This window comes from Rhinoraja longicauda, chromosome 33, assembly GCF_053455715.1.
Source record: "Rhinoraja longicauda isolate Sanriku21f chromosome 33, sRhiLon1.1, whole genome shotgun sequence".
NCBI lineage: Eukaryota > Metazoa > Chordata > Chondrichthyes > Rajiformes > Arhynchobatidae > Rhinoraja > Rhinoraja longicauda.
Genome location: NC_135985.1, coordinates 13,269,491 through 13,293,081, shown reverse-complemented (window position 1 = coordinate 13,293,081; position 23,591 = coordinate 13,269,491). Strand labels below are relative to the sequence as shown.

General features: G+C 45.1%; 1 protein-coding gene across 2 annotated transcripts in view; it reads left to right on the top strand.

Annotated features, from left to right (window-relative positions):
- Positions 1–23,591, top strand: part of LOC144609059 (uncharacterized) — a 119,985-nt gene that overhangs the window by 67,661 nt on the left and 28,733 nt on the right. For both annotated transcript variants that reach the window (XM_078427405.1, XM_078427404.1), the window contains exon 9: positions 13,288–13,413. In XM_078427405.1, coding sequence (XP_078283531.1) covers positions 13,288–13,413 — 126 coding nt within the window. The remainder of the gene's footprint in view (positions 1–13,287; positions 13,414–23,591) is intronic.

Below are 23,591 nucleotides of genomic sequence, written 5' to 3'. Positions count from 1 at the left end.
CACCAAGGATGTGTAATAGAAATGGAGTTGTAGTTTGTTGAACCACTTTAAAATAATAAAATATTAGCTGATTGATATGGATGCTTCTTTAAATCACATACATTATGTTGCATTTAAAAAAAATAGAAAATGTTCTTCACAGTGTGGAGACTTCACTGACAGCACCAGCGTTCGTGGGATGCCTGTTTGAACTCTGCAGTTCATATGGCATAGGCACTTCCATTTTAATAAAAATGAACATAGTGGCAGACGCCGGAAATCTGAATTACAAACAAAGTGTTTGATTTACACAGCATGTCAGGCCGAACGTGTAGAAGGAGAAACAGTTAATATTTCACATCCAAGCCACTTCATCATGAAAATGATGAATGATGAGCTGAATTTAGATAATGACAATGAAGAATATCAATTCATTTATAAGCCAGGATGGTATGCAACTTGGGGAATTTTCAGATGGTAATTGTCTGGCGTAACTGCTGCCCTTGTCCTCTTTGGTGATGTGGTCATGGATGTGGAAGGTGCTACTAAACTGGCTGGGAAAAGATGTATTACATATCTTGCAGTTAGCACGCATTGTACTACTTGCAGATATCAGAAGTACTGATTTGAAATGCTTCAGCACTTTTTCTTCGTGGTCTATTGGTTTAGTAATTTAGTTATTAGGAGTTTAAAGACTGTGTATAATATTTAACCACAGTTTTACTGTGTACTGCGTCATGCAGTCCAATATAGCCAGATGCCAGAGCAAAAAAAATCCCCTGCACTATCTGGTAAATTAACTTGGTGATTCAGCATTTAGAATATTATTTTTTATCCTAAATCAATATAACATGTGTTAATGATCAGCCATGTGATTGAGCTATGCAATAGGGAGCCCATGGCATGAACCAGTTATTGCCAATCTATGCCAACATACACTATAATTCTTTGGGCAATCTTATTTTTGAAAAAAATGTTGATGCAGTTTCAATTGAAATTAGTAGTTGATTTTGTTGACAGCACTGTAAAAATTGCATGCTGCATCAGACAATTTACTGAGTATGAAATTAGCCTTCTGAAAACCAGGCAAAATGTAGCCAGATCTGACATAATCTGACACTGTACATTTAAAATCAACTGGTGTTAACAAAGCACTAAGATGAATGTTATTGCAGAAATGACAGCAGCAATGGTTGGCAAATGACTGACGTTGGTCATCAAGAACAGTTATCCGTCAATTTGCATCACTCTTTAAACTATAGAGGCACTCCAACAAGCAGAATTGTCTGCACTCTCATCCTTGTTTTGATCATCTGCTTGCTAGAAGTGGAATAGGAGTGATGTACTTACTCTTTCATTGCTCATGTTCAGTACCTAATAAGAAGTCTGGAACTTTTCTGAATGTTCACATGGTTTGTGTATAATTCAGCCTTTCAGCCTATGTTCCTTGTAGGGACATAGGGATTGGCGGGGAGAGTTCGAACCCTCGGATTGGCCAGCGATGTCACGGGGTGTGCTAGCGTGGGAGGGACAAGCAGTCTAGTGTTGAACTCCGTCTGATGAAGACGTTTTGTTGGTTGTCTACAGTTTTGAGTGTTGCGATTGTCACGGAGGTTTGCCCATGCAAATAAACTCCGTCTGCAACACACATCCGCTTCCAGACTCGCCACATTGGTGACCCCAACGTGATCAACGACCACAAGAACATGTCGCAAGAAGAAGCGAGCAGTGGGCAGCCGAATGCGGTCGGCGTTCACCTGCCCCCGTTCTGGGCCCACCAACCGCACCTGTGGTTCGTGCAGGCAGAGGCCTAGTTTCACCTCAAAAAAGTCTCGGAGGACCAAGATAAGTTCTACCACTTGGTAAGCGGCCTACAGCCCGAGGTGGATGTACCTGACCAGCCCCCCCCAATCCGAGAAATACGAGGGGCTCAAGAAGCTCCTGCTGAGGACTTTTGGTTTTAGCCAAAACCAGCGGGCTCTGAAGCTCCCATTGTCCTGATGACCGAAATGCTAACCTTGATCGGTGAGCAGCAACCTTGCATGATGTTCGAAGCGGCATTCTGGGAGAAATTGCCCCGGGACGTCAGGTTAGTTTTGGCGGACGTCTCCTTCGAAGACCCGGTGGCGTTCGCGGAGAAGGCTGACGCGCTCGTAACGGAGGATTCGACGGGAGACGACTCGGTAAATCGGGTTTCAAGGCCTAGGAGCGACCGGCCGTGTGGCCAAGATGGTGGCGCATCGGCCACCATTTTACAAAAAGCCCGCCAAGACGGAGCTGCAGCGCCTGCCATTTTGCAGCGGGCCCACGCAACAGAGCCGCACAGGCGCGGCTGGTGTTTTTTCCACAAGCGGTGGGGCGGTGAAGCCCGAAATTGCAGGGCCCCGTGTACCTTTTCGGGAAATGCCTCGGCCGATCGAATATAGAGGCAGTCTCGATCGGCCGCAATCGCCGCCTCTACGTCACGGATCGAGGTACCGGCACCGTTTTCCTGGTCGATACGGGAGCTGTCGTTAGCATTGTGCCTCCCTAAGGCTGCGAAGTTTGAGCAGGTAGGAAAGGTCCCTCATTGCGGTCAACGGCAGTCCCATCCGCACCTACGGCAAGAGGGCCATGTCCCTGTCCTTCGGGTCCGAGACCTACCATTGGGATTTCATCGTTGCCGACGTGGGCCAGGCCATCCTGGGCGCGGATTTCTTCTGGGCTTTTTCGTTTGTCGCAGACGTCTGCGGGAAGGGCCTGCAACCCTCGGCTAGCAGCGTGGAGCCTGCTACTCCTCCCCCTGCCACCCTACCCCGCCCATCGATCCGGGCCATCACCACGGCTCCCGATCAGTTTGCTGCGGTCCTCGCCGACTTCCCGGAACTCCTCATACAACGGTTCGATGCCCCTTCCGCTAAGCACGGTGTCGTCCACTTCATCCCTACTGAGGGGCCGCCTGTATTCGCCCGGGCTCGGCGCCTGCCTCCCGACAAGCTGGCCATGGCTCGGGAGGAGTTCCTGAATTTGGAATGGCTGGGGATTGTTCGTCCTTCAGACAGCCCGTGGGCCTCCCCCTTGCATATGGTCTCCAAAGCATCTGGGGGGTGGAGACCATGTGGGGATTACCGGCATCTTAACGCTGCCACCACGGCTGACCGCTATCCGATTCCTCACATACAGGACTTCTCAGCCAGCCTCGAGGGCGCTACGGTGTTCTCGAAGATCGATTTGGTGCGGGGTTATCATCAGATCCCCGTCCACCCACCGGACATTCCCAAGACGGCTACGATTACTCCGTTTGGTTTATTTGAGTGGTTACGCATGCCGTTCGGTCTCAAAAACGCGGCTCAGGCATTCCAACGTCTCATGGATCATGTGGGTCGCGGATTGTCTTTTGTGTTTATTTATCTCGACGACATCCTGGTTGCTAGTCGTTCGGTCCCAGAGCACCTGGTCCACCTTCGCACTGTGTTCCAGAGGCTGCAGGACCACGGCCTGATCCTCCACCCGTCCAAATGCCAGTTCGGCCTGTCCTCGGTGGATTTCCTGGGTCACCGGGTCACACCGGCCGGTGCCACTCCCTTGCCCGCTAAGGTGGACGCCGTCCGCTCTTTTCCCCGCCCTACCACCATCAAGGGCTTGCAGGAATTCGTGGGCATGGTGAACTTTTTTCACCGGTTCGTGCCTGCGGCAGCCCCCTTTTTCAATGTCTCGCAGGTAATCCCGCTGAGTTGGTCTGGTCCACAGCTGCCGAGGCGGCCTTTGATGTGGTCAAGCTGGCCCTCGCCAACGCCACCATGCTCGTGCACCCCCGCTCCTCTGCCCCCACGGCCCTGACGGTGGACGCCTCAGACGTGGCGGTGGGTGGGGTCTTAGAGCAACAGGTCAATGGTCACTGGCAGCCTCTGCCATTTTTCAGCCGGCAGCTTACTCGACCTGAGCTGAAATACAGTGCTTTCGACAGGGAGCTCCTGGCCCTCTATTTAGCTGTTCGTCATTTTTGCTATTTTTTGGAGGGCCGCTCTTTTGTTGCCTATACGGATCACAAGCCCCTCACGTTTGCTTTTTCTAAGGTTTCTGATCCGTGGTCGGCCCGCCAGCAACGGCACCTCACCCTCATTTCGGAGTTCACCACGGACGTTCACCACATCGCGGGAAGGCTTAACGCCGTTGCTGACGCCTGTCCCGGCCGGCCAGTTCCTCTGTTGCTGCGGTGGGGGGCGAGGTGGATTTTCGGGGGCAGGCGGAGGCTCAGCGCCTGGAAGACATTGCCTCAGCGTACGCCTCCACCGCCTCAGGGTTGCGGTTGGCCCAGGTGGCGTGCGGCCCCACAGGTACCACACTTTGGTGTGACGTTTCCCTTCCCCGCCCTCGCCCGGTTGTGCCGACAACCCTGCGGCGCAAGGTTTTTGAGGCCATTCATGGCCTGGCACACCCATCCATTCGGGTGACCTCGGCTATGGTGGCCGCCCGATTTGTCTGGCACGGCCTGCGGAAGGAGGTGGCCGCCTGGGCCCACGCCTGTGTCCCGTGCCAGACCTCCAAGGTCCACCGCCATGTCCAGCCTCCGTTCCAGAATTTCGTGGTTCCGCCCGTCCTTTTTTTCCACATTCACGTGGATTTGGTTGGTCCATTGCCTTCCTCTAGGGGCTACACTCATCTCCTGACGGTGGTCGACTGTTTTACTCGTTGGCCGGAGGCTTTTCTGTTGTCGGACACCTCGGCGGCCTCCTGTGCACGGGCCCTGGCGTTACATTGGGTTGCCCGTTTCGGCGTCCCGGCCATCATCACTACCGACCGGGGCACCCAGTTCACCTCGTCCCTGTGGGTCGCGCTTGCGCAGCTGTATGGGTCTCGCTTGCAGCAGACTACCGCCTATCATCCCCAGGCTAACGGGATGGTAGAACGCTTCCACCGACAGCTGAAGGTGTCCCTTTGTGCCCGCCTGACCGGCCCTGACTGGGCTGACCAGCTGCCTTTGGTCCTCCTCGGCATTCGCACGGCCCCTAAGTCCGACCTGGGTACTTCCTCGGCGGAACTCGTCTATGGCTCGCCCCTGCGGGTGCCGGGTGACATTTTTCCTCCATCCTCCGCCCTGCCGCCTTCCGTGCCGTCAGTTTTGGCTTCTCTCCGGGCCCGGGTAGGTTCCCTGGCCCCAGTCCCGGCCTCCGTCACGGGAGTACCGCAGCGCACGTACCGGCGGACTTGCATGACTGCGAGTTCGTTTTCCTCCGGCGGGATTCCCATCGCCCCCCTCTGCAGCCGGTCTACCAGGGCCCGTTCCAGGTGCTGAAAAGAGGGACGGTCACCTTCACTTTGCAAGTGGGCACCCGACAGGAGCTTGTCTCTGTCTCCCGGCTTAAACCTGCCCACTTGGACCAGGACCGTCCCGTTCTGGTGGGTCAACCTCCTTGCCGGGGCCGCCCTCTGGCCGGTCCACCTGGTTTCCCAGCTGCGTCTCTTCTCCCGCCGCTTGGACCTCCGCTGCCCCCGGTCGTGTTTCCTCTGCCCCCTCCAGCTGCACCCCCACTGCCTCCACGTGCAGGGCCCTCCCCGCCTCCTTCGTCGCCGGGGGTACCGGCCTCCCCTCTCCGTACTCGTTCAGGTCGGGCGGTCCGGCTGCCCGTTAGGTGCCGTACCGAGGGTTCTGGGGGGGGGTCATGTAGGGACATAGGGATTGGCTGGGAGAGTTTGAACCCTCGGATTGGCTAGCGATGTCACGGGGTGTGCCAGCGCGGGAGGGACAAGCAGTCTAGTGTTGAGCTCCGTCTGATGAAGACGTTTTGTTGGTTGTCTACAGTTTTGAGTGTTGCGATTGTCACGGAGGTTTGCCCATGCAAATAAACTCCGTCTGCAACACACATCCGCTTCCAGACTCGCCACATCCTTATATTTGTTGTTTAGTGGTCAAGTTATTTGGTCTTGCTTTCCATTAGAATTGGGAACTATCTGATCCTCCACAGAGACAACAAAGTGTTCTTGGTGACTTTATTTTTGTAATCTGCAAGTCCAGCTTTACCTAAATTTATATCCAAGCGGTTGCCAAGGTTGATACTATTTGTGCAGAAGCAGATTTTGACAATGCCTGTAATGTAAGGGTAACTCAGTCGTTTTCATATGATGCTGGGAGCCTCACTTGTAGGTCTTAAGTCATGTATTTATCTGACATCTCTGATAACGCCCTCCACCACTTTTAATCCTCCCACCAATCTCCTCAGGCACGTGGTGCGCACCTGACCAGCCCCACCTACCATTTTCAATGTTTCAAGATCAGTTTATTGCCACATATACCAGTTAAGGTACATTGAAATTTGAGTTATCATACAGCCATATTTAGTGAAAAGCAACAAGGCACACAACCACATAAAAGTTAACATAAACATCCATCACATTGTGTTCCACATTCCTCACTATGATGGAAGGCAATAAAATTCAATTCTCTTCCTTTTGTTCTCCCGCGGTTGGGGCAGTCAAACCATTCACAGTCAGGGCCATCAAAGCCCCCGCAGCCGACGATCGAAGCTACCGTCGGGGTGATCGAACCTCCCACATCGGGGCAGTTGAAACTCTCTCTGCGGCATGGAGCTCCCGAGTCGACCTCTTCTTACCAGAGACCACGGGCTTCACGATGTTAAAGTCCACAGGCCCCGCGGTTGGAGCTTCGACCCCCGGCAAAGGGATCGCAAGCTCCGTGATGTTAAAGTCCCGCAGTCTGAGTTGGTGGCCTTTCCTGGAGACCGACGGGCACTCAAAGCTTGGAGCGCCCGTCGGTCTCCAGGAAAGGCCACCAACTCCACGATGTTAGGCCGCAGCAGGGATGGAGATACGATACGGAAATAAATTGCATCTCCGTCGAGGTAAGGGATTGAAAAAAATGTTTCCTCCAACTCCCGCTCCCATCCCCCACTTAAAACAACCCAAGGAACAATAAAACATACTGTTTAACACATACTAAAAATGTAGGAGCCATTTACACTTAATTAGTTACTGTTATTATGGCCATGTATAATATTTCTAGTTTCTATCTGTCTGTCTACTTTGGAAGGTGGGATTTGATATGTAGAGGGGTTTGTCTACATCTGAGGAGGTTAGCGTAACCACAGAGATTGGGGGTCAGTTTAGTCTTGGAGGATGGAGAGAAAGTTTTTTTTACCACACGGTAATGACCACACGTAACGACTTTTGTTTGAAGAGGAAACAGTTGATAAGAACGATAAGCTATGAATTATTCTTTTGATTTGTGCTACTTTAATAAAGACCAATTAATCAAGAAACAGCATTTGGAAGATTCGTTTTTGTTATCTTAGAGTGCGGTGTGTGCGTAAACTATATCTCCACCACATCCCCGAGCAGTGATGGCTATCGAAGTTGGACTTTGAGAAGGTATAGAAACTGCCATTACAAAAAATAACAAAAAGAAGAAAGGACAGACAGACTTTTGGCAAGGCAGCTGTGGCAGACTGCTGGTGGTGCCACCCGGTGGAACTATTTTCTATTTTTGCGATGGTTTCATGGCAGATGTGGAGAAGTGGTTGTCTGAATTCGTAGCCCGAACATTGCGCTCTGAAATGGGAGAAGCAATGCAACAAGGTGTTGAAGTGGGAGAAGAAATTACACCTCAGGATAGTGTCTCGAACGTTTCAACACAAAGATCAAGACATAAATCTTGTTCCGTAGCCAGTTCAACTACAAGGGTCTCTGCCCAAATGGAAGCCGAAGCTGAGATGGCTGCTCTCTCGCTAGAAGCTGCCGCCTTGGAGAAAAAAATTGAGATTGAGGAACAAGAAGAACAGCTGAAGAGGGAGGCTGAAGAACGAGATGAACAGCTGAAGAGAGAGGCTGAGGAACAAAAGTGGCAGTTGAGGAAGGAGAAGAAACGGTTTGAAATAGCCACGAAGCTGGCAGTTGCCGGAGCAAGGAGGGACACGCTGGAAGGCCAAAGATCAAAATGCGACTCAAGAGTATCTCAGAAGAAGAGTTCCTTAGTCCAAGAAGGAGGTACTAAGCTGGAAATGGCAGCTAAAGTCAACCCACAGCCAGAGCCAGTCTGGTCTCGTGATGCAGAACTGGCACTGAGTAAGTGGATGGGTGACAAAACTTCACCAAAGCAACCGGGTGCCAGACCAAAGCAACCGGATGCTAGACTAAAGCAATTGGATGCTAGACCAAAGCAATCAACTTTTGGGCTGTCTGTTGAGGCTCGTAATAAGCCAGCGACCCAGCACTCTTTTCAAAGGCCTGTTCATCATTCATCTGCGCCCAGCCATGGACCTCAAAATGAATTCTATGAATTGGTGAGGAATCAAACGAAAATCAGCGAGCTCCTAGCTCAACAAAATCTCTCTTCCACCTTACCTTCAATTGAAATTCCTAAGTATGACGGTGATCCTTTGCAATATGAAACTTTCATAATAGCTTTCCAGAAGAAGTGACAAACACTTTCCAGAAGAAGTGACAAAGTGACGAGCAATTTCTATGTGGACGATTGTTTAAAATCCATGTCTACGGATCAGGAAGCAATCTAAATGGTAAAACATCTGACTTCCCTCTGCAACAAGTTAGCACAAAGGAAAATCCTGCAGGTGAAGTTTCAAGAGGACTGACAGTAAACCGCTTCTTAAGCTGGAAGAGAAGAAGACTGAAGAAGATTCTGTCTATTGGGCAGAATATTGGAGACTGTACCAGAAGCACAAGGTTTTGTGCGTACTGTACGACTTCAGATTAAGAACCGATAAGGCCGATAACCAAGATATGTCTGCTTCTAGAAGGTGAAGGAGAAGATTGAAGAATTACTAAAGAAGTCTGAACGTTAACATATAATGCATATTACTTTTGTTTTTGATATATGTTAAGCTTTTATAGCTCCTTTTAATATCTATTGATAATTGCTTCGTTATGTACGCAGAACAATTTTTACAGTAATGACCACACTGTAACGACCACACGGTAACGACCACACGGTAACGACCACACGGTAACGACTGTTGTTTGAAGAGGAATAGTTGATAAGAACGATAAGCTATGAATTATTCTTTTGATTTGTGCTACTTTAATAAAGACCAATTAATGAAGAAGCAGCATCTGGAAGATTCGTTTTTGCTATCTTAGAGTGCGGTGTGTGCGTAAACTATATCTCCACCACATCGCCGAGCAGTAATGGCTATCGAAGTTGGACTTTGAGAAGGTATAGAAACTGCCATTACAAAAAATAACAAAAAGAAGAAAGGACAGACAGACTGTTGGCAAGGCGGCCACTGCTGGTGGTGCCACCCGGTAGAACTATTTTCCACTCCGCACCAGAATTCCAATCAAAATGCTCCAACTGGTAGTCAGACCACTTGACTCAACTAATTTTGCCCTTATGCTTGCGTATTACAACCCCCCTTACCAATCCCCTAGAGCTGATCCTCCCACATTTTCCATTCCTAGCTTCCCAATCCCTCTACCCAGCCCCAAACACTCAACTTCAGATTTCTCCTGAGCAGCAGCTCTTGGCTTTGGTAGAACCTCTGAAGAAAAGCCTTACCTTGTGTGCAGCTAATTCGCTTGCTCACTAATACTAGCTCCAGGGGGAAAAGAAATCAGCTCTTCGTTTGTTCTGGACAGGTGTATCAGACAAAAGATCTGCAATCTTTGCAGTGCTGGCAGTCCTAATGTCAGAGTTACAGTTAACAATTATTTATATTTAAGTTAAATATTATCCTTTGCCAGGACTGCTATTTTCTCCACGAAGGCAAACTTTAAATTTTCTATTGCGTTGATGCGGTTTAAAAAACTAGAACTGGATATGATTCCGGCAGCAGTGATGCAAGGAAGTGGATAGGCCCAAGGACCAAAGTTAGATCTTTTTTGAGCATCATCAAATGGATGACTTACACGAAGGGATTAAAAGCACCATTAGCAAATTTGCAGATGATACTAAGCTGGGGGGTAGTGTGAATTGTGAGGAAGATGCAATAAGGCTGCAGGGTGACTTGGACAGGTTGTGTGAGTCGGCGGATACATGGCAGATGCAGTTTAATGTAGATAAGTGTGAGGTTATTCACTTTGGAAGTAAGAATAGAAAGGCAGATTATTATCTGAATGGTGTCAAGTTAGGAGGAGGGGGAGTTCAACGAGATTTGGGTGTCGTAGTGCATCAGTCAATGAAAGGAAGCATGCAGGTACAGCAGGCAATGAAGAAAGCCAATGGAATGTTGGCCTTCGTAACAAGAGGAGTTGAGTATAGGAGCAAAGAGGTCCTTCTACAGTTGTACCGGGCCCTGGTGAGACCGCACCTGGAGTACTGTGTGCAGTTTTGGTCTCCAAATTTGAGGAAGGATATTCTTGCTATGGAGGGCGTGCAGCGTAGGTTCACTAGGTTAATTCCCGGAATGGCGGGACTGTCGTATGTTGAAAGGCTGGAGCGATTGGGCTTGTATACACTGGAATTTAGAAGGATGAGGGGGGATCTTATTGAAACATATAAGATAATTAGGGGATTGGACACATTAGAGGCAGGAAACATGTTCCCAATGTTGGGGGAGTCCAGAACAAGGGGCCACAGTTTAAGAATAAGGGGTAGGCCATTTAGAACGGAGATGAGGAAGAACTTTTTCAGTCAGAGAGTGGTGAAGGTGTGGAATTCTCTGCCTCAGAAGGCAGTGGAGGCCAGTTCGTTGGATGCTTTCAAGAGAGAGCTGGATAGAGCTCTTAAGGATAGCGGAGTGAGGGGGTACGGGGAGAAGGCAGGAACGGGGTACTGATTGAGAGTGATCAGCCATGATCGCATTGAATGGCGGTGCTGGCTCGAAGGGCTGAATGGCCTACTCCTGCACCTATTGTTTATTGTCTATTGTCAGTCACCAGGGAGATAACCTGTCACAGCTCATTTACTAGCCTGGATTTGAAACTGGTAGTGGGAGGCGGAATGGATTTAAATACTGCTATTTAGAATGAGTAACACCAAGAATGCTATTCAGAGTTTGCATGTAGCAATAATAACCAATATAAATGAATTTGAGATGATATAAGGATTGTGGTCGCTTCAAGCAATAACCTGGTTTATCTATATAAAGGCTATGACTAATTTACCAATGGCCCAATATATGTGCAAATAAGCCACTTACTTCCACACTGTAACTGGTCACCTTGCACCCAATTCAGCCTTGAAATACGAGTGCAGCAACTAGTATCAACTATCTTACCTCCAGGACATCACAACAGGAGTTTCACACAACAGTGCAGCATCCCCAACTATTATTAGATCCTTTTAAAATAATCGTCCTTCCATCATAAATAGTGATGTCCGTTGATGATTGATTGCACAATATTCAATTCCATTTACAATTCCTCAGCAAATGAAGCTGTTCATGCCTGAATGCTGCCAAACCTAGACAACATTCAGGCATGGGCTTCATGTTCTCCTTCAAGTCGCACATTATCCTGACTTTGCATGTCCTTCATTGCTGTTTAACTTTTGGAGCTCCACGTGGACTACACTAGTTCAAAAAGGCAGCTCATTGCTATCCTCTCAAGGAAAATTAGGGATGATCAATGAATGCTGACTCGCTAGTGACATTTAGATCATGAGATATTTATTCACAAAATGCTGGAGTAACTCAGCAGGTCAGGCAGCATCTCTGGAGAGAAGGAATGGGTGACGTTTCGCGTCGAGACCCTTCTTCAGACTGATGTCAGGGGGGCAGGACAAAGGAAGGATATAGGTGGAAACAGGAAGATAGAGGGAGATCTGGGAAGGAGGAGGGGAAGAGAGGGACAGAGGAACTATCTAAAGTTGGAGAAGTCGATGTTCATACCATTGGGCTGCAAGCTGCCCAGGCGAAATATGAGGTACTGTTCCTCCAATTTCCGGTGGGCCTCACTATGGCACTGGAGGAGGCCCATGACAGAAAGGTCAGACTGGGAATGGGAGGGGGAGTTGAAGTGCTCGGCCACCGGGAGATCAGTTTGGCCAATGCGGACCGAGCGCAGGTGTTAAGCGGTGATCGCCGAGCCTGCGCTTGGTTTCGTCGATGTAAATGAGTTGACATCTAGAGCAGCGGATGCAATAGATGAGGTTGGAGGAGGTGCAGGTGAACCTTTGTCTCACTTGAAAAGACTGGGTCCTTGGATGGAGTTGAGGGGGGAGGTAAAGGGACAGGTGTTGCATCTCGTGAGGTTGCAGGGGAAAGTGCCCGGGGATGGGGTGGTTTGGATAGGAAGGGACGAGTGGACCAGGGAGTTACGGAGGGAATGGTCTCTGCGGAACGCAGAGAGGGGAGGGGATGGGAAGATATGGCCAGTGGTGGGGTCCCGTTGTCGGTGACGGAAATGTTGGTGGATGGTTTGTTGAATCCGCTGGCTGGTGGGGTGGAAGGTGAGAACGAGAGGAATTCTGTCCTTGTTGCGAGTGGGGGGAGAGGGAGCAAGAGCGGAGCTGCGGGATGTAGAAGAGACCCTTGTGAGAGCCTCATCTATAATGGAAGAGGGGAAGCCCCGTTTCCTGAAGAATGAGGACGTCTCTGACGCCCTAGTGTGAAACACCTCATCCCGGGCGCAGATGCGGCGTAGACGGAGGAATTGGGAGTAGGGGATAGAATTTTTGCAGGGGACTGGGTCATGAGAAATAAATAAAATAAACAATTAGAAGCTATTGTTCTGGAGCTCATGATTCTATAAATGTTTCTTGGAGCGAACTACCCTATTTGCATATATATCCCTGTGGTCATTTATGAGAAACTATAGCAGATTATCTGTGTTGCTAGTGTTGGTATTTGTGGAAATCTGCTGGACAAAACTTGAATGCCATATTTTTCTACATCGCAATGGTGACCACACATTGAAAGTACAAAATTAATGTACTTTGCAAATTCCTGATGTTGTGAAGGGTGCTTATGAATGTAAGTTCATTCTTTGTCTTAGTTTCTGCCTGACTGCACTGAACATCATCCACCCATTTTCACAGAACATGTTTTTATGAGAGTGTCCCGTCCAAAAGTACTTACATTTTCTCCTTTAGTTATTTTGGCTGATGTATTCTGGCTCTAGTTTGACCATTATGAAAATCTGATTGTAAATTGTTGGAAGAGTGTGCAAATTTGTTTAGAAGCAATTAGTTGGCAGAATGATTGCTGTATAAGGCTGGCTTCGCTATTTTTTTTTGCTCATAGTCTATATATTGAATTTGTTTATTATTGGCAGTATTTCTTGCAGTATTCCATTTATTAATATGTGTTAAGCTGTTAAGATCTTATTCTTTAATGTGTTTGGGATTTGAATTGTCCCATTGATTGGAGAGAATTTTATTAAAGTTGTGCTGTTTTAAATAAGTATTTTTATTAACAGAAAACAAGATGACAAAGACACTCCTTTTGTCAGCAAAAGCGATTTAGAGTCTTTTTCAAGTTGCAGCCGATTATCCAGTCAACAGCATTCACTGGAGAGCAAAACTTCATTAGAATTATCTACCAAGTGAGTTTTTTGAACCTTTATAAATCTTTAAATTACCCTTCTTTTATTTTATGCATATTAATAATGCAACATAAAAAATTTATGTTTTGAAAAATGTTTTTAAGCTTACTAAAAGGAGGCAGTGGTATCGGAAAAGGCCAGCACTGCAGTAAAGCCAGTGGCACAGCCACTGATAGATACACCACAGAAACAGGCCCTTTGGCCTGAATCTGTGCCAAACATCAGCCACCCATTTTCACAAAGACAATATTAATCACATTTTTTATTCTCCTGAGATTTCCTTTATACAAATACTGAAGTGATTTCAACTGGGATATATTCAGTGAGTACAGGGAGTTGTAGGTTTAACGAATATTAGCAGTAGGAAGGAGCAAAACATTGGAATGATTTAAGGAAAAAGATGGGATTTATTAAATCCTGGTGGTGGTGATGAACTTGGAGCCAGTATTTTGGTCAGTTGGTCCCTGTATTTCGTGTGAATTAGGAATTGAAGGCAGAGTTTTGGGGTTTACAAATGGGTAAACTTTGGGTTTACAAATGGGTAGAAAGGTAATAAAGTTAAATGTGAGGATTTCAACAGCAGTCAAAATGAGGTAGGGAGTAGACGGACAACATCTGAGGTGAACAAAATTCAGTCTTCATGATGTTCTGTAAGTGTGACTCGGGGCTTATCTTTGGAGCTGGATCTGATATCAAAATTGTGAATATGTTGCGTTATTTTCAGGTGGCTGTCCCAGATGAATGGATAAGGAAAGGATCATTTGACTGGTCCTGTACTTCTTAATAATTTAATTGGAGGAAATTTTGCTTAATCCTTTACTAAATATTAAGCAAAGTGCTATTTTGGGAAAAGTGAGGATTACTGATCCAGAGACAAATGCACCCAGAGGTGGATACGATTTACAACATTTAAAAGACATGTGTACAGGTACCTAAAAAATGTTTGGAGGAAAATGGGCCAACAAGTGGGCAATTGGGACTTCCTCATTTGGTTGGCATAGCCAACCTGTTTTTGTGCTAACCAATTCTCAGTAGATCTGATATTTTGAATTTCTTAGTCGTACAAAGGTTATCAATGGTATCTGGATCATAAGGATTTATAACTCAAGCACAACAAATTAAGTTGTGCTCACTTTACAGTCAACAGAGTTGTCACTGTGTTTGTGTGTGTGTGTTATAGGTTTGTTACATTAGTTAATATGAGGATGATTATGGGTTATTTACTTTTGCTAGAGGTTTAAAAATTACTTGAATCCTAATGTTTGCATGTGCTTGATTAGAAGTGACCATCAGCTTGACCTGTTTACAAGCAAGTTGCCAATGCTCTGTCAATCGCAGGGAGATTTGGGAATTTAGTTTCAAGATGCAGTGCAGAAACAAGCCCTTCAGCTCACTTCCGCGCCGGCCAACGATCCCCGTACACTAGCACTATCCTACATACTAGGGCCAATTTACAATCTTTCCTGAAGCCAATTAACTCACAAACCTGTATGTCTTTGGAGTGTGGGTGGAGACTGGAGCACCCGGGGAAAAACCATGTGGGAGAATGTACAAACTCCGTACAGACAGCACCTGCAGTCAGGATCGAACCCGAGTCCTGGTGCTATAAGGCAGCAACTCTACCACTCCACCACCAAGGTGGACAGGAAACTTAAGTTTGTGATTGTAAAGTCTGTTCCAGTCTTTAGTGTGTGAGATAAGCTGAATCTTCAGAAGGGTATTAATTTTCTGATGAATGTTTCACTAGCCCAGAGTCTCCTTTTATAGTGTATTTCAATGACCCTTTATTGCTGTTTGTAATTGACTAGGTAATATATATTGCAGATGCTGGAAATAGCAAGTAAAGCACCATCTGTGTACGGAAGGCAGCCCCCAGTTTCATGTTGAAGACCCTTCATCAGAAAATTATATTTTTATCTTAATGAACATCATTAAAGTTATTATCTGCTCATTACTTTTTGTGGGATATGGCTGTATTCAAATTGGATAGTAGTGCTTCCTACTTTACAACAATCATTTAAGATTATAGGCACAAGAGACTACAGATGCTGGAATCTGCAACAAAATGAAGAACTGCTGGAGAAACTCAGCAGGTCATGTGGAGGGAAATAGACAATTGATTTTTCGGCTCAAGATCCTTCAACTAGATTGAAACTCACTGCCCTCAAATTCACTTGGACTATTTCCAAAACCTCTTTTCCCTTTCTTGGTCTCTCAGTCTCCATTTCAGGAGATACACTATCCACTGATACCTACTACAAACCTACTAACTCCAAAGTCAAATAATCTTACTCTCTACTCTTTCAGTCTAGATGAAGGGTCTTGACCTGAAACATTGACGGTCCATTTCTCTCCACAGATGCTGCTGAACCCATGGGAGGCCATGAGTTTCTCCAGCAGTATTCATTTTTTTACAACATTTTAAACTTGACAAAAAAAAAGATGAAGATGGGTATAAGACTCTTGTTTAGTGAAAGTGGAGTGTGGAGATGTTGGGCCAAATAAGTTGTTTCCGCATATTGTACGCTCTGTGTAATAGAAGGCGTTCCCTACATTTAGCCTCACTCCCAGGAAATGTGAGGCTAAATGTAGAGATTCAAGGTTTCAAGGTCAGTTTATTGTCACATGTACCAATTAAGGTACAGTGAAATTTGAGTTATCATACTGCCATACTAGGTGAAAAGCAACAAGACACACAACCACATAAAAGTTAGCAAAAATATCCATCACAGTGGATTCTACATTCCACACTCTGATGGAAGGCAATAAAGTTCAAACTTCTTCCTCTTGTTCTCCCGCGGTCGGGGCAGTCCAACGATCCGCAGTTGGGCCGATCAAAATCCCCGCAGCTAACGATCGAAGCCCCCGACTGGGTGATCAAAACTCCCACATCGGGACGGTTGAAACTCTCTCCACGGCATGGAGCTCACGAGTCGGCCTATTCTTACCTGAGACCACGGGCTTCACGATGTTAAATCCACAGACCCCGCGGTTGGAGCTTCGATCCCCGGCAAAGGGATTGCAAGCTCCGCGATATTAAAGTCCCGCAGACTCCCACGGCTTGGAGCGCCTGTTGGTCTGCAGGAAAGGCCGCTAATTCCGCGATGTTAGGCCGCATTGGGGACGGAGGTATGATATGGAGAAAAATTGCATCTCCATCGAGGTAAGAGATTGAAAAAAAGTTTTCCCCAACCCCCTCCCCCCCACCCCAGCCCCCACATACAACAAACCAAGGAACACTAAAACATACTCTTTAACACATACTAAAAATAACAAAAAGAAGAAAGGACAGACAGACTGTTGGTGAGGCAGCCACTGCAGGTGGCGCCACCGGGTGGATTCCATTGCTAATTCAAAATAGAGTTTTTAATGCAGCCTTTTTCAGTTCATATGGAAGGTAATTTAAACATCTGAATATCGAGTCACTCTCTCACTGGGATGGTGTGGTTTTGCTTGAGAGGGTGCAGAGGATGTTGCCATAAAATGGTACAGTACAAGTATAGAACACATAGAATAGTACAGCATAAGTACAGCACTTTGGTTCACAATGACTATTACGATCATAATGCCAATTTAAATTGCCTCCAAATGATCCATATACCTCCATCCCCAGCCAGTTCATGTAGCTGTCTAAATAGCCCTTTAAAATTGTGATTGTATTTGGCAGCATGTTCCAGGCACCTACCACTTTCTGGGTAAAAGAAAATTGCCTCAATAGACTCGTCGCCTCAACTGATGAAGATGAGTATGTGGTATGCCATCTCTACCCTCTTCCTACTTGTTTCGCCGCTTTCAGGGAATTATGAACTTGTATTCCAAGAACCCTCTGTTCTTCAGTACACCCAAGGGACCTGCCATTAACTGTAGACTTTGCCTTTACATTTGACCTCCCAAGTGCAAAACATCTGGATTTAACTCCATTGTCATTTCTCTGCCCATATTTCCAACTGGTCTGTATTATGCTGAACCCTTTAATAGCCTTCCTGATTATCAAAAACATTGCCATTTTTGTGTCCACTGTAAACTTACTAATCAGCTTATGTATATTTTCACCCAAATCAAATAATTTAAGAGGTCCCTGAAGAATATCACATTCACAGACCCCCCGTCAGAAAAACACCTCTCCACAGTATCCTTTGGACACAAAATTGACTTGGTTATTAACAATCTACAGTCACCTTGAACCCCATCTATCCTAATCAAAGGCTTTTCTGAAGTCAATGTCTACAACATCCACTGTCCTCATCAATCATCTTCCTCACCTCCTCAAAATGCCAGAGGAGGTGGTGGAATCAGATACAATCACTAGGTTTGAGGCATTTAGACAGATACTTCAGTAGATGATGCATGCGCACCTAATGTGTGGGATGGAATTAGTGTAGATGGGCGAAAAGATTGGCATGCGGCGTGATAGATTGAAGGGCCCATTTCGGTGTTGTACATCTGTAATTATAACCCTTGCATCTGATATGATTAATTGACTTTGGAAGGTCCGATTCTGGTATTTTCCAGAAAAGTGAATAGAAGTTTATGAATTAACAATTAACCTATTTAAAGTGCCAAATTAAGAGTAATTATACCTTCAGGTTTAACTACAAACACCTAATTTTTGTTATAAAATATCTGAGAACTGGTCAGACAGAATAAAATTGCTTTGTTTAAAAAAGATCTAATCCTTGTTTCTTTCTATTTTAAATATTTGCTGTGCGTGCGTGCGTATTCTCTGGCAGTCGTATTTAATTTACGTTTGTCACTCATCTGTTCTTAATGCCCACATATGACTCCCACTTCCAAAAGTGCAAAAAATTATTTCTTCTGCCAATGGTATTCTGTTGCATTAGTTTTCTCAAAGTGTAATCCACATTGAACTACTTTAACTTAGTGAGATAGTTATACGGGAACAAAAAACACCAATTTTCTGCGATTGTCACCATTCCACTATGCCAACTGTACTTTGTTTGGCACCACCTCACTGCCCTGACTCATGGACAGGTCTACTTTTACCATCAGCATACCCACCATTTGTAACCTTTCTAATAAAGGTGGGCAACTGCATTAAAATTAATGGGGTTAAGTTATTAACTGAGGTTGTCTAAAATATTGTTTAAATATTGCAATTGTACCCGTCTCTACCACTTTTCCTGGCAGCTCATTTCAAATACCCACCACACGCTGTGTGGAAAAAGCTGCAACTCGAGTTCCTTCTAAATCTTCCTCCACTCACTTTAGATGTACGTTACAGTGACAGTTTACTGCAATATTTTAAATTTGACAAATGATTCCATTGGTATATTTTTACAACGTAAGTACACTAGCACTGACAAGACACATCTGAATTTTCAAACATCTTTGCTGGAACAGAGTAATTTGCATGAATGGTCTAAAAGCTGCTGAGGAGAGAGAACCAGACACCTTAAGTTAGTGTAATGAGGGCTGACTCTCTTGGAGTGCACAAATATCCTAGTTATTGGAAGACTGTGCAAATGTGGTCATGGCCATGTTTGATGTGATGAAAGTCTGGTGTGGAAGTTTCCTTGATCTACATCAAAATCATGCAAAATGTCTTAAGGTGAAGATGCTTGATGTAGGCAAGATAATGTAACCCCATTGTCTTAAATTTGGCTGATGCATCTGCAAACATCTCCTGATTATGTTAGTTTTAAAAGGACTGGAAACTATCTTCTCAGCAGCCGTCTGTGCTCTATTGACCATACTGTTTGTTTACAAAGCTACCCTTTAAATTTCAAGCTGATGATTGCTTGCAATATCATGAGACCATTCAGCTTACCTATGCCCATCATGATTTTGCTACCTCCATAACTTCACTCCTGAGCCTTCTACAATCCAGGGGAGAAAAGCACCAGACTATCCAGTCACTTTTTTATATCTCAAGCCCTCCAGTCCCGGTCCTTGTGAATCTTTCTTGCACCCTTTCCAGCTTAATGAGATTCTCCCAGTAGCTTGGTAAACGGAACTCGGCACTATGTGTAGTTAGATTTTATTGCTAATTCAAAGTGGAATTTTTAAATGGAGGTACAACCTTTTGCAGGTCATCTGCAAGTCTGTTTATGTATTTGAATGTTCATCCTTTTTGGAGATTGATTGCTCTCTCATAAGAAGGACGCACTTGAGTGCTAAAAAGAGTGCAGAGGATATTGCCTGGATTGGAGGACATTAGTTATGAGGAGAGATTGGATAGGTTGTGCTCAACGTAAAACTTGTAAAAAAGCCAATTACACAAGTGGAATTGCAATTTTGAACTTGGGTTTGCTCCATGCTTTGTGTTTTGAAGGACAGATACAGTGCTCATTTTGTGGTCCTGGGAAAGAATAGTTCCATGCAGGAAGTGGCATTGATAGTGAAGAAGGTTGCTAAAGGATAGAGCAGAATATAGATCAGTTGGAAATATAGGTAGAGAAATGGCAAATTGAGTTCAATCCAGACAGGTGAGAGGTATCGCACGTCGGCAGGTTAGATGCAAGAGGAATGTATATAGTAAATAGCATTGTCCTTGGATGCATTGATGTACTGAGGGATACTGGGAATCAAATTGATAGCTAGTGGATACAAGTGGAGAGGGTGGTAAAGAAATGGTGCAGCATGCTTGCCTTCATCTTTCGAGACATTGTATATTGAAGTTGGAAAGTCATATTGCAACTGCATTAAACTTTGGTTAAGTCACATTTGGAGCAATGTGTGCAGTTCTGGTTGCCCAGTTACAGGAAGGATGTGTAGGCTTTGTAGAAGAATAAAAAAAGCTGTACTAGAATGCTGTCTGAATTTGACAGTATTGCCGAAAAGGAGAAATAGGACAAACTTGGATTGTGTAGGAAGGAACTGCAGATGCTGGTTTAAACCGAAAATAGACACAAAAAGCTGGAGTAACTCAGCAGGCCAGGCAGCATCTCTGGAGAGAAGGAATGGGTGATGTTTAGGGTCGAGAGCCTTCTTCAGACTGTTCAGATTGTTTTCTCTGGAGCATCGGGGGTTGAGGGTTGACCTGATAGAAGTATATAGAGTCACAATCATACAGTGTAGAACCATGCCCTTCGGCCCAACTGCCCCTGCCGTCCAACATGCCCCATCTACACTAGTCCCACCTGCCTGTATTTCTATACTCATTACTCAGACCAATGAAGGCCAATGTGCTGAAAGCTGCCTTGATCATCCTATCTACCTGTGACGTCATTTTCAAGGAACTATGTACCTGTACTCCTAGATGGCTCTGCTCTATAGCACTCCCCAGAGCCCTGGCTTTTAGTGTATGTCCTGCCCTGGTTTGACTTCCCAAAATGCAACACGTCGCGCTTATCTGTATTAAACACCATTAACTATTCCTCAGCCCACCTGCCCAACTGATCAAAATCCTGGTGCAATTTTTGATATCCATCTTCGCTATCTACGATGCTACCCTCTTTCATGTCATCTGCAAATTTACTAATCAGGTCTTGTACATTCACATCCAAATAAAATTATGAAGCTTAAATATAGGTTAGGTAGTTATAGGTTTAAGGTGACGATAGTACGTTTAAAAGAGGTTGATGAGGCAACTGTTTTCTACATGGTAGGTGTCTGAGATGTCCTGCTAGGGAAGGTGGTGGAAGCAAATATGATAGCAACTTCCAAGAGGCATTTAGACAGGCATGTGAACAGGCAGGCTCTACCTCTACTGACCCTGTCTCTTCCCACTTAAGTACTATGATTTGATATTCCCTCCTTAAATCTATCTATGCTTCTTCTTTACCATTCTGTGTAAAACTAAACTGGGACTAAACCTTACACTTGCAAGCTCCAAACAATCTCCTGTCCTATCCCCAAGCTCAGAATGCGATATCCCCTTGCTGGGCATAACGTCAATTGTTATCACAGAGATGCAAAACATAAATAAATCCCTTGGTCCTTGGAAATGGCACTGAACATCAACGATTCATTTAAACTAAATCCACATAAATCTCATATTCCCCCCCAAGATATTACCATTTCTGTAGACACCAGGGTCAATTTGCAATAGCCAATTAATTTACCATCCTTTATATCTTTTTATAGCGGAATGGTAATTTAGATTGAGTTGGACCTGTGTGTAGAATACTGTGATTTATTGACCAAGCTGACCATGTTGTGAATCTCTACCTCAACGAAGCATGGTGCTGCTAGTGCTATTTGAAATGTTGAACTGTATTATATGATTTTTTTGTGTTGGTAATGTTTTTTTTGAAAATATAGTCTAGTCAGGGTGCTTTGTTCAAATTTTGTTTCGTAATTGTTTTATAATTAAATCTCTGACTTGTTATTTGCCACACAGTTTACAATGCCCAGAGTTATTTATCACTTTCTCAGTAGCAAAACATCTGTGAATATGTATTTAGAAAAATCTTGTGTTATTTTGTATGACCACACTAATTAGAAGGTGAACTATATAATGTGTGATTCAAAGGATCATAGTATCGTACAGTACAGAAATTGCCCTGTCAGTCCACCTTGGATTGTCAACTGTGGTGCCTTTCTTGGCCAATCCCATTTACCTGCATGAGACCCATGTCCTCTATGCCATTCAAATTAAATAACTGTTCAAATATCTTTTAAAAATATAATTTAAATTGGCTCTACCAGATAACCAACATCCTCTGTGTAGAAAAATTTGCCCTCAGATTTCCTTTAAATTTCTTCCCTCTCACCTTAAATCTACGCTCTCTAGTTCTAGACTGCGCTACCCTGTGAAAAAGAGTTTGACCATTCAACCTATGCTCTTCATAATATCATAAACATCTATCAAGTCACCCCTCAGCTTCCTCTGTTCCTATAATAAAACCAGCCTATCCTATCTCTCCTTATAACTCCAACCATCCATTCCAGGAAACATCAAGAATGTTGTTCTGCACACTCCATTGCCATCACATCCATCCTGTAGTGTGGCGACTAGAACTGTGCACAACACTCTAAATGTGGTCCAACTAAGGTTTTGTATAGCTGAATCATGATATTCTACTCTAATACTCATTGCCTCAGCCTAAGGATGCCAAATACCTTCTTCACCATCCTCTCCACCTATGATTTCATTTCTCAGAAGCTATGAACTTGCACACCAAGGTCCTTCTGTACATCAACACTCCTAAGCTCCTTGCCGTTTAAATGTCTGCCCAGAATTTGACTAACCCATGTGCATTACCTCATACTTGGCTGGATTTAATTCCATCTACCACAGATCCACCCAACTTCTCAGCTGATCTATGTCCTGCTGTATCCTCTGGTAACCTCCTTTACTAGATTCGACTTCACTAATTTTCATGTCAAATTCAAACTAATCAGACCACCTACATTTGCATCCAAATAAAGTATATGTACAAGCAACAAAGATCCCAGTACTGATACCTGTGGTACATCACCTGTTACAGACTTCCTGTCAGAAAATCACCCCCCCCCCCTCCCAGCACTACTCACTGCCATTTATCACCCTGGGTCCAGTTTGCCAACATGCCTCGGGGCCCTTGTGTCTTATCCTTCTGTACCAGTCTACCATGTGGGGCCTTGTCAAAAGCCACACTAAAGTCCATGTAAACCATGTCTACAGCTGTGCCTTAATTTCCTCCTCAAAAAGACATTTGTGAGACATGATTTCCACTGTACAAAACCATATTGACTCTTCCTATTTTGTCCCTGCTTTTTCAAATTAACATGAATCCTGTCCCTCAGAATCTTCTCCAACAACCTCCCTGCATTGATGTAAGGCTTACTTGTCTGCGGTTTCCAGGCTTATTCTCCTTTTTGAGCAAGGGGTCAAATTTTTACATATTCTCCAATCTCCTGATGGATCACCCACGGCTAACGAAGATGCCTCAGTATCTCAACCCTTCCATTAGTATTCTGTAATAGACTGCGTTAGGCCTTGGAGATTTCGCCACAGTAATGTACATTGCTAACACTTCCTTCTAGGTTTCGCAGACATGTTCCAGAATAATAGTATACCTAATAATGTGAAAGTTAAAATCCCCTACTGCCACAACTGTATTGTTTTTAAATCCTTTTGCAATCTGCTTACATATCTGTTTTTCTAATTCATGCTGACTATTGAAAGGCCCAAAATAGATCCCCATTAAAGTAACCATCCTTTTACTATTACTGAGTTCTGCCAATGCACCCTCACTGTTGAATCCCTCCAGGATATCCTCCTCCTGCTGTCA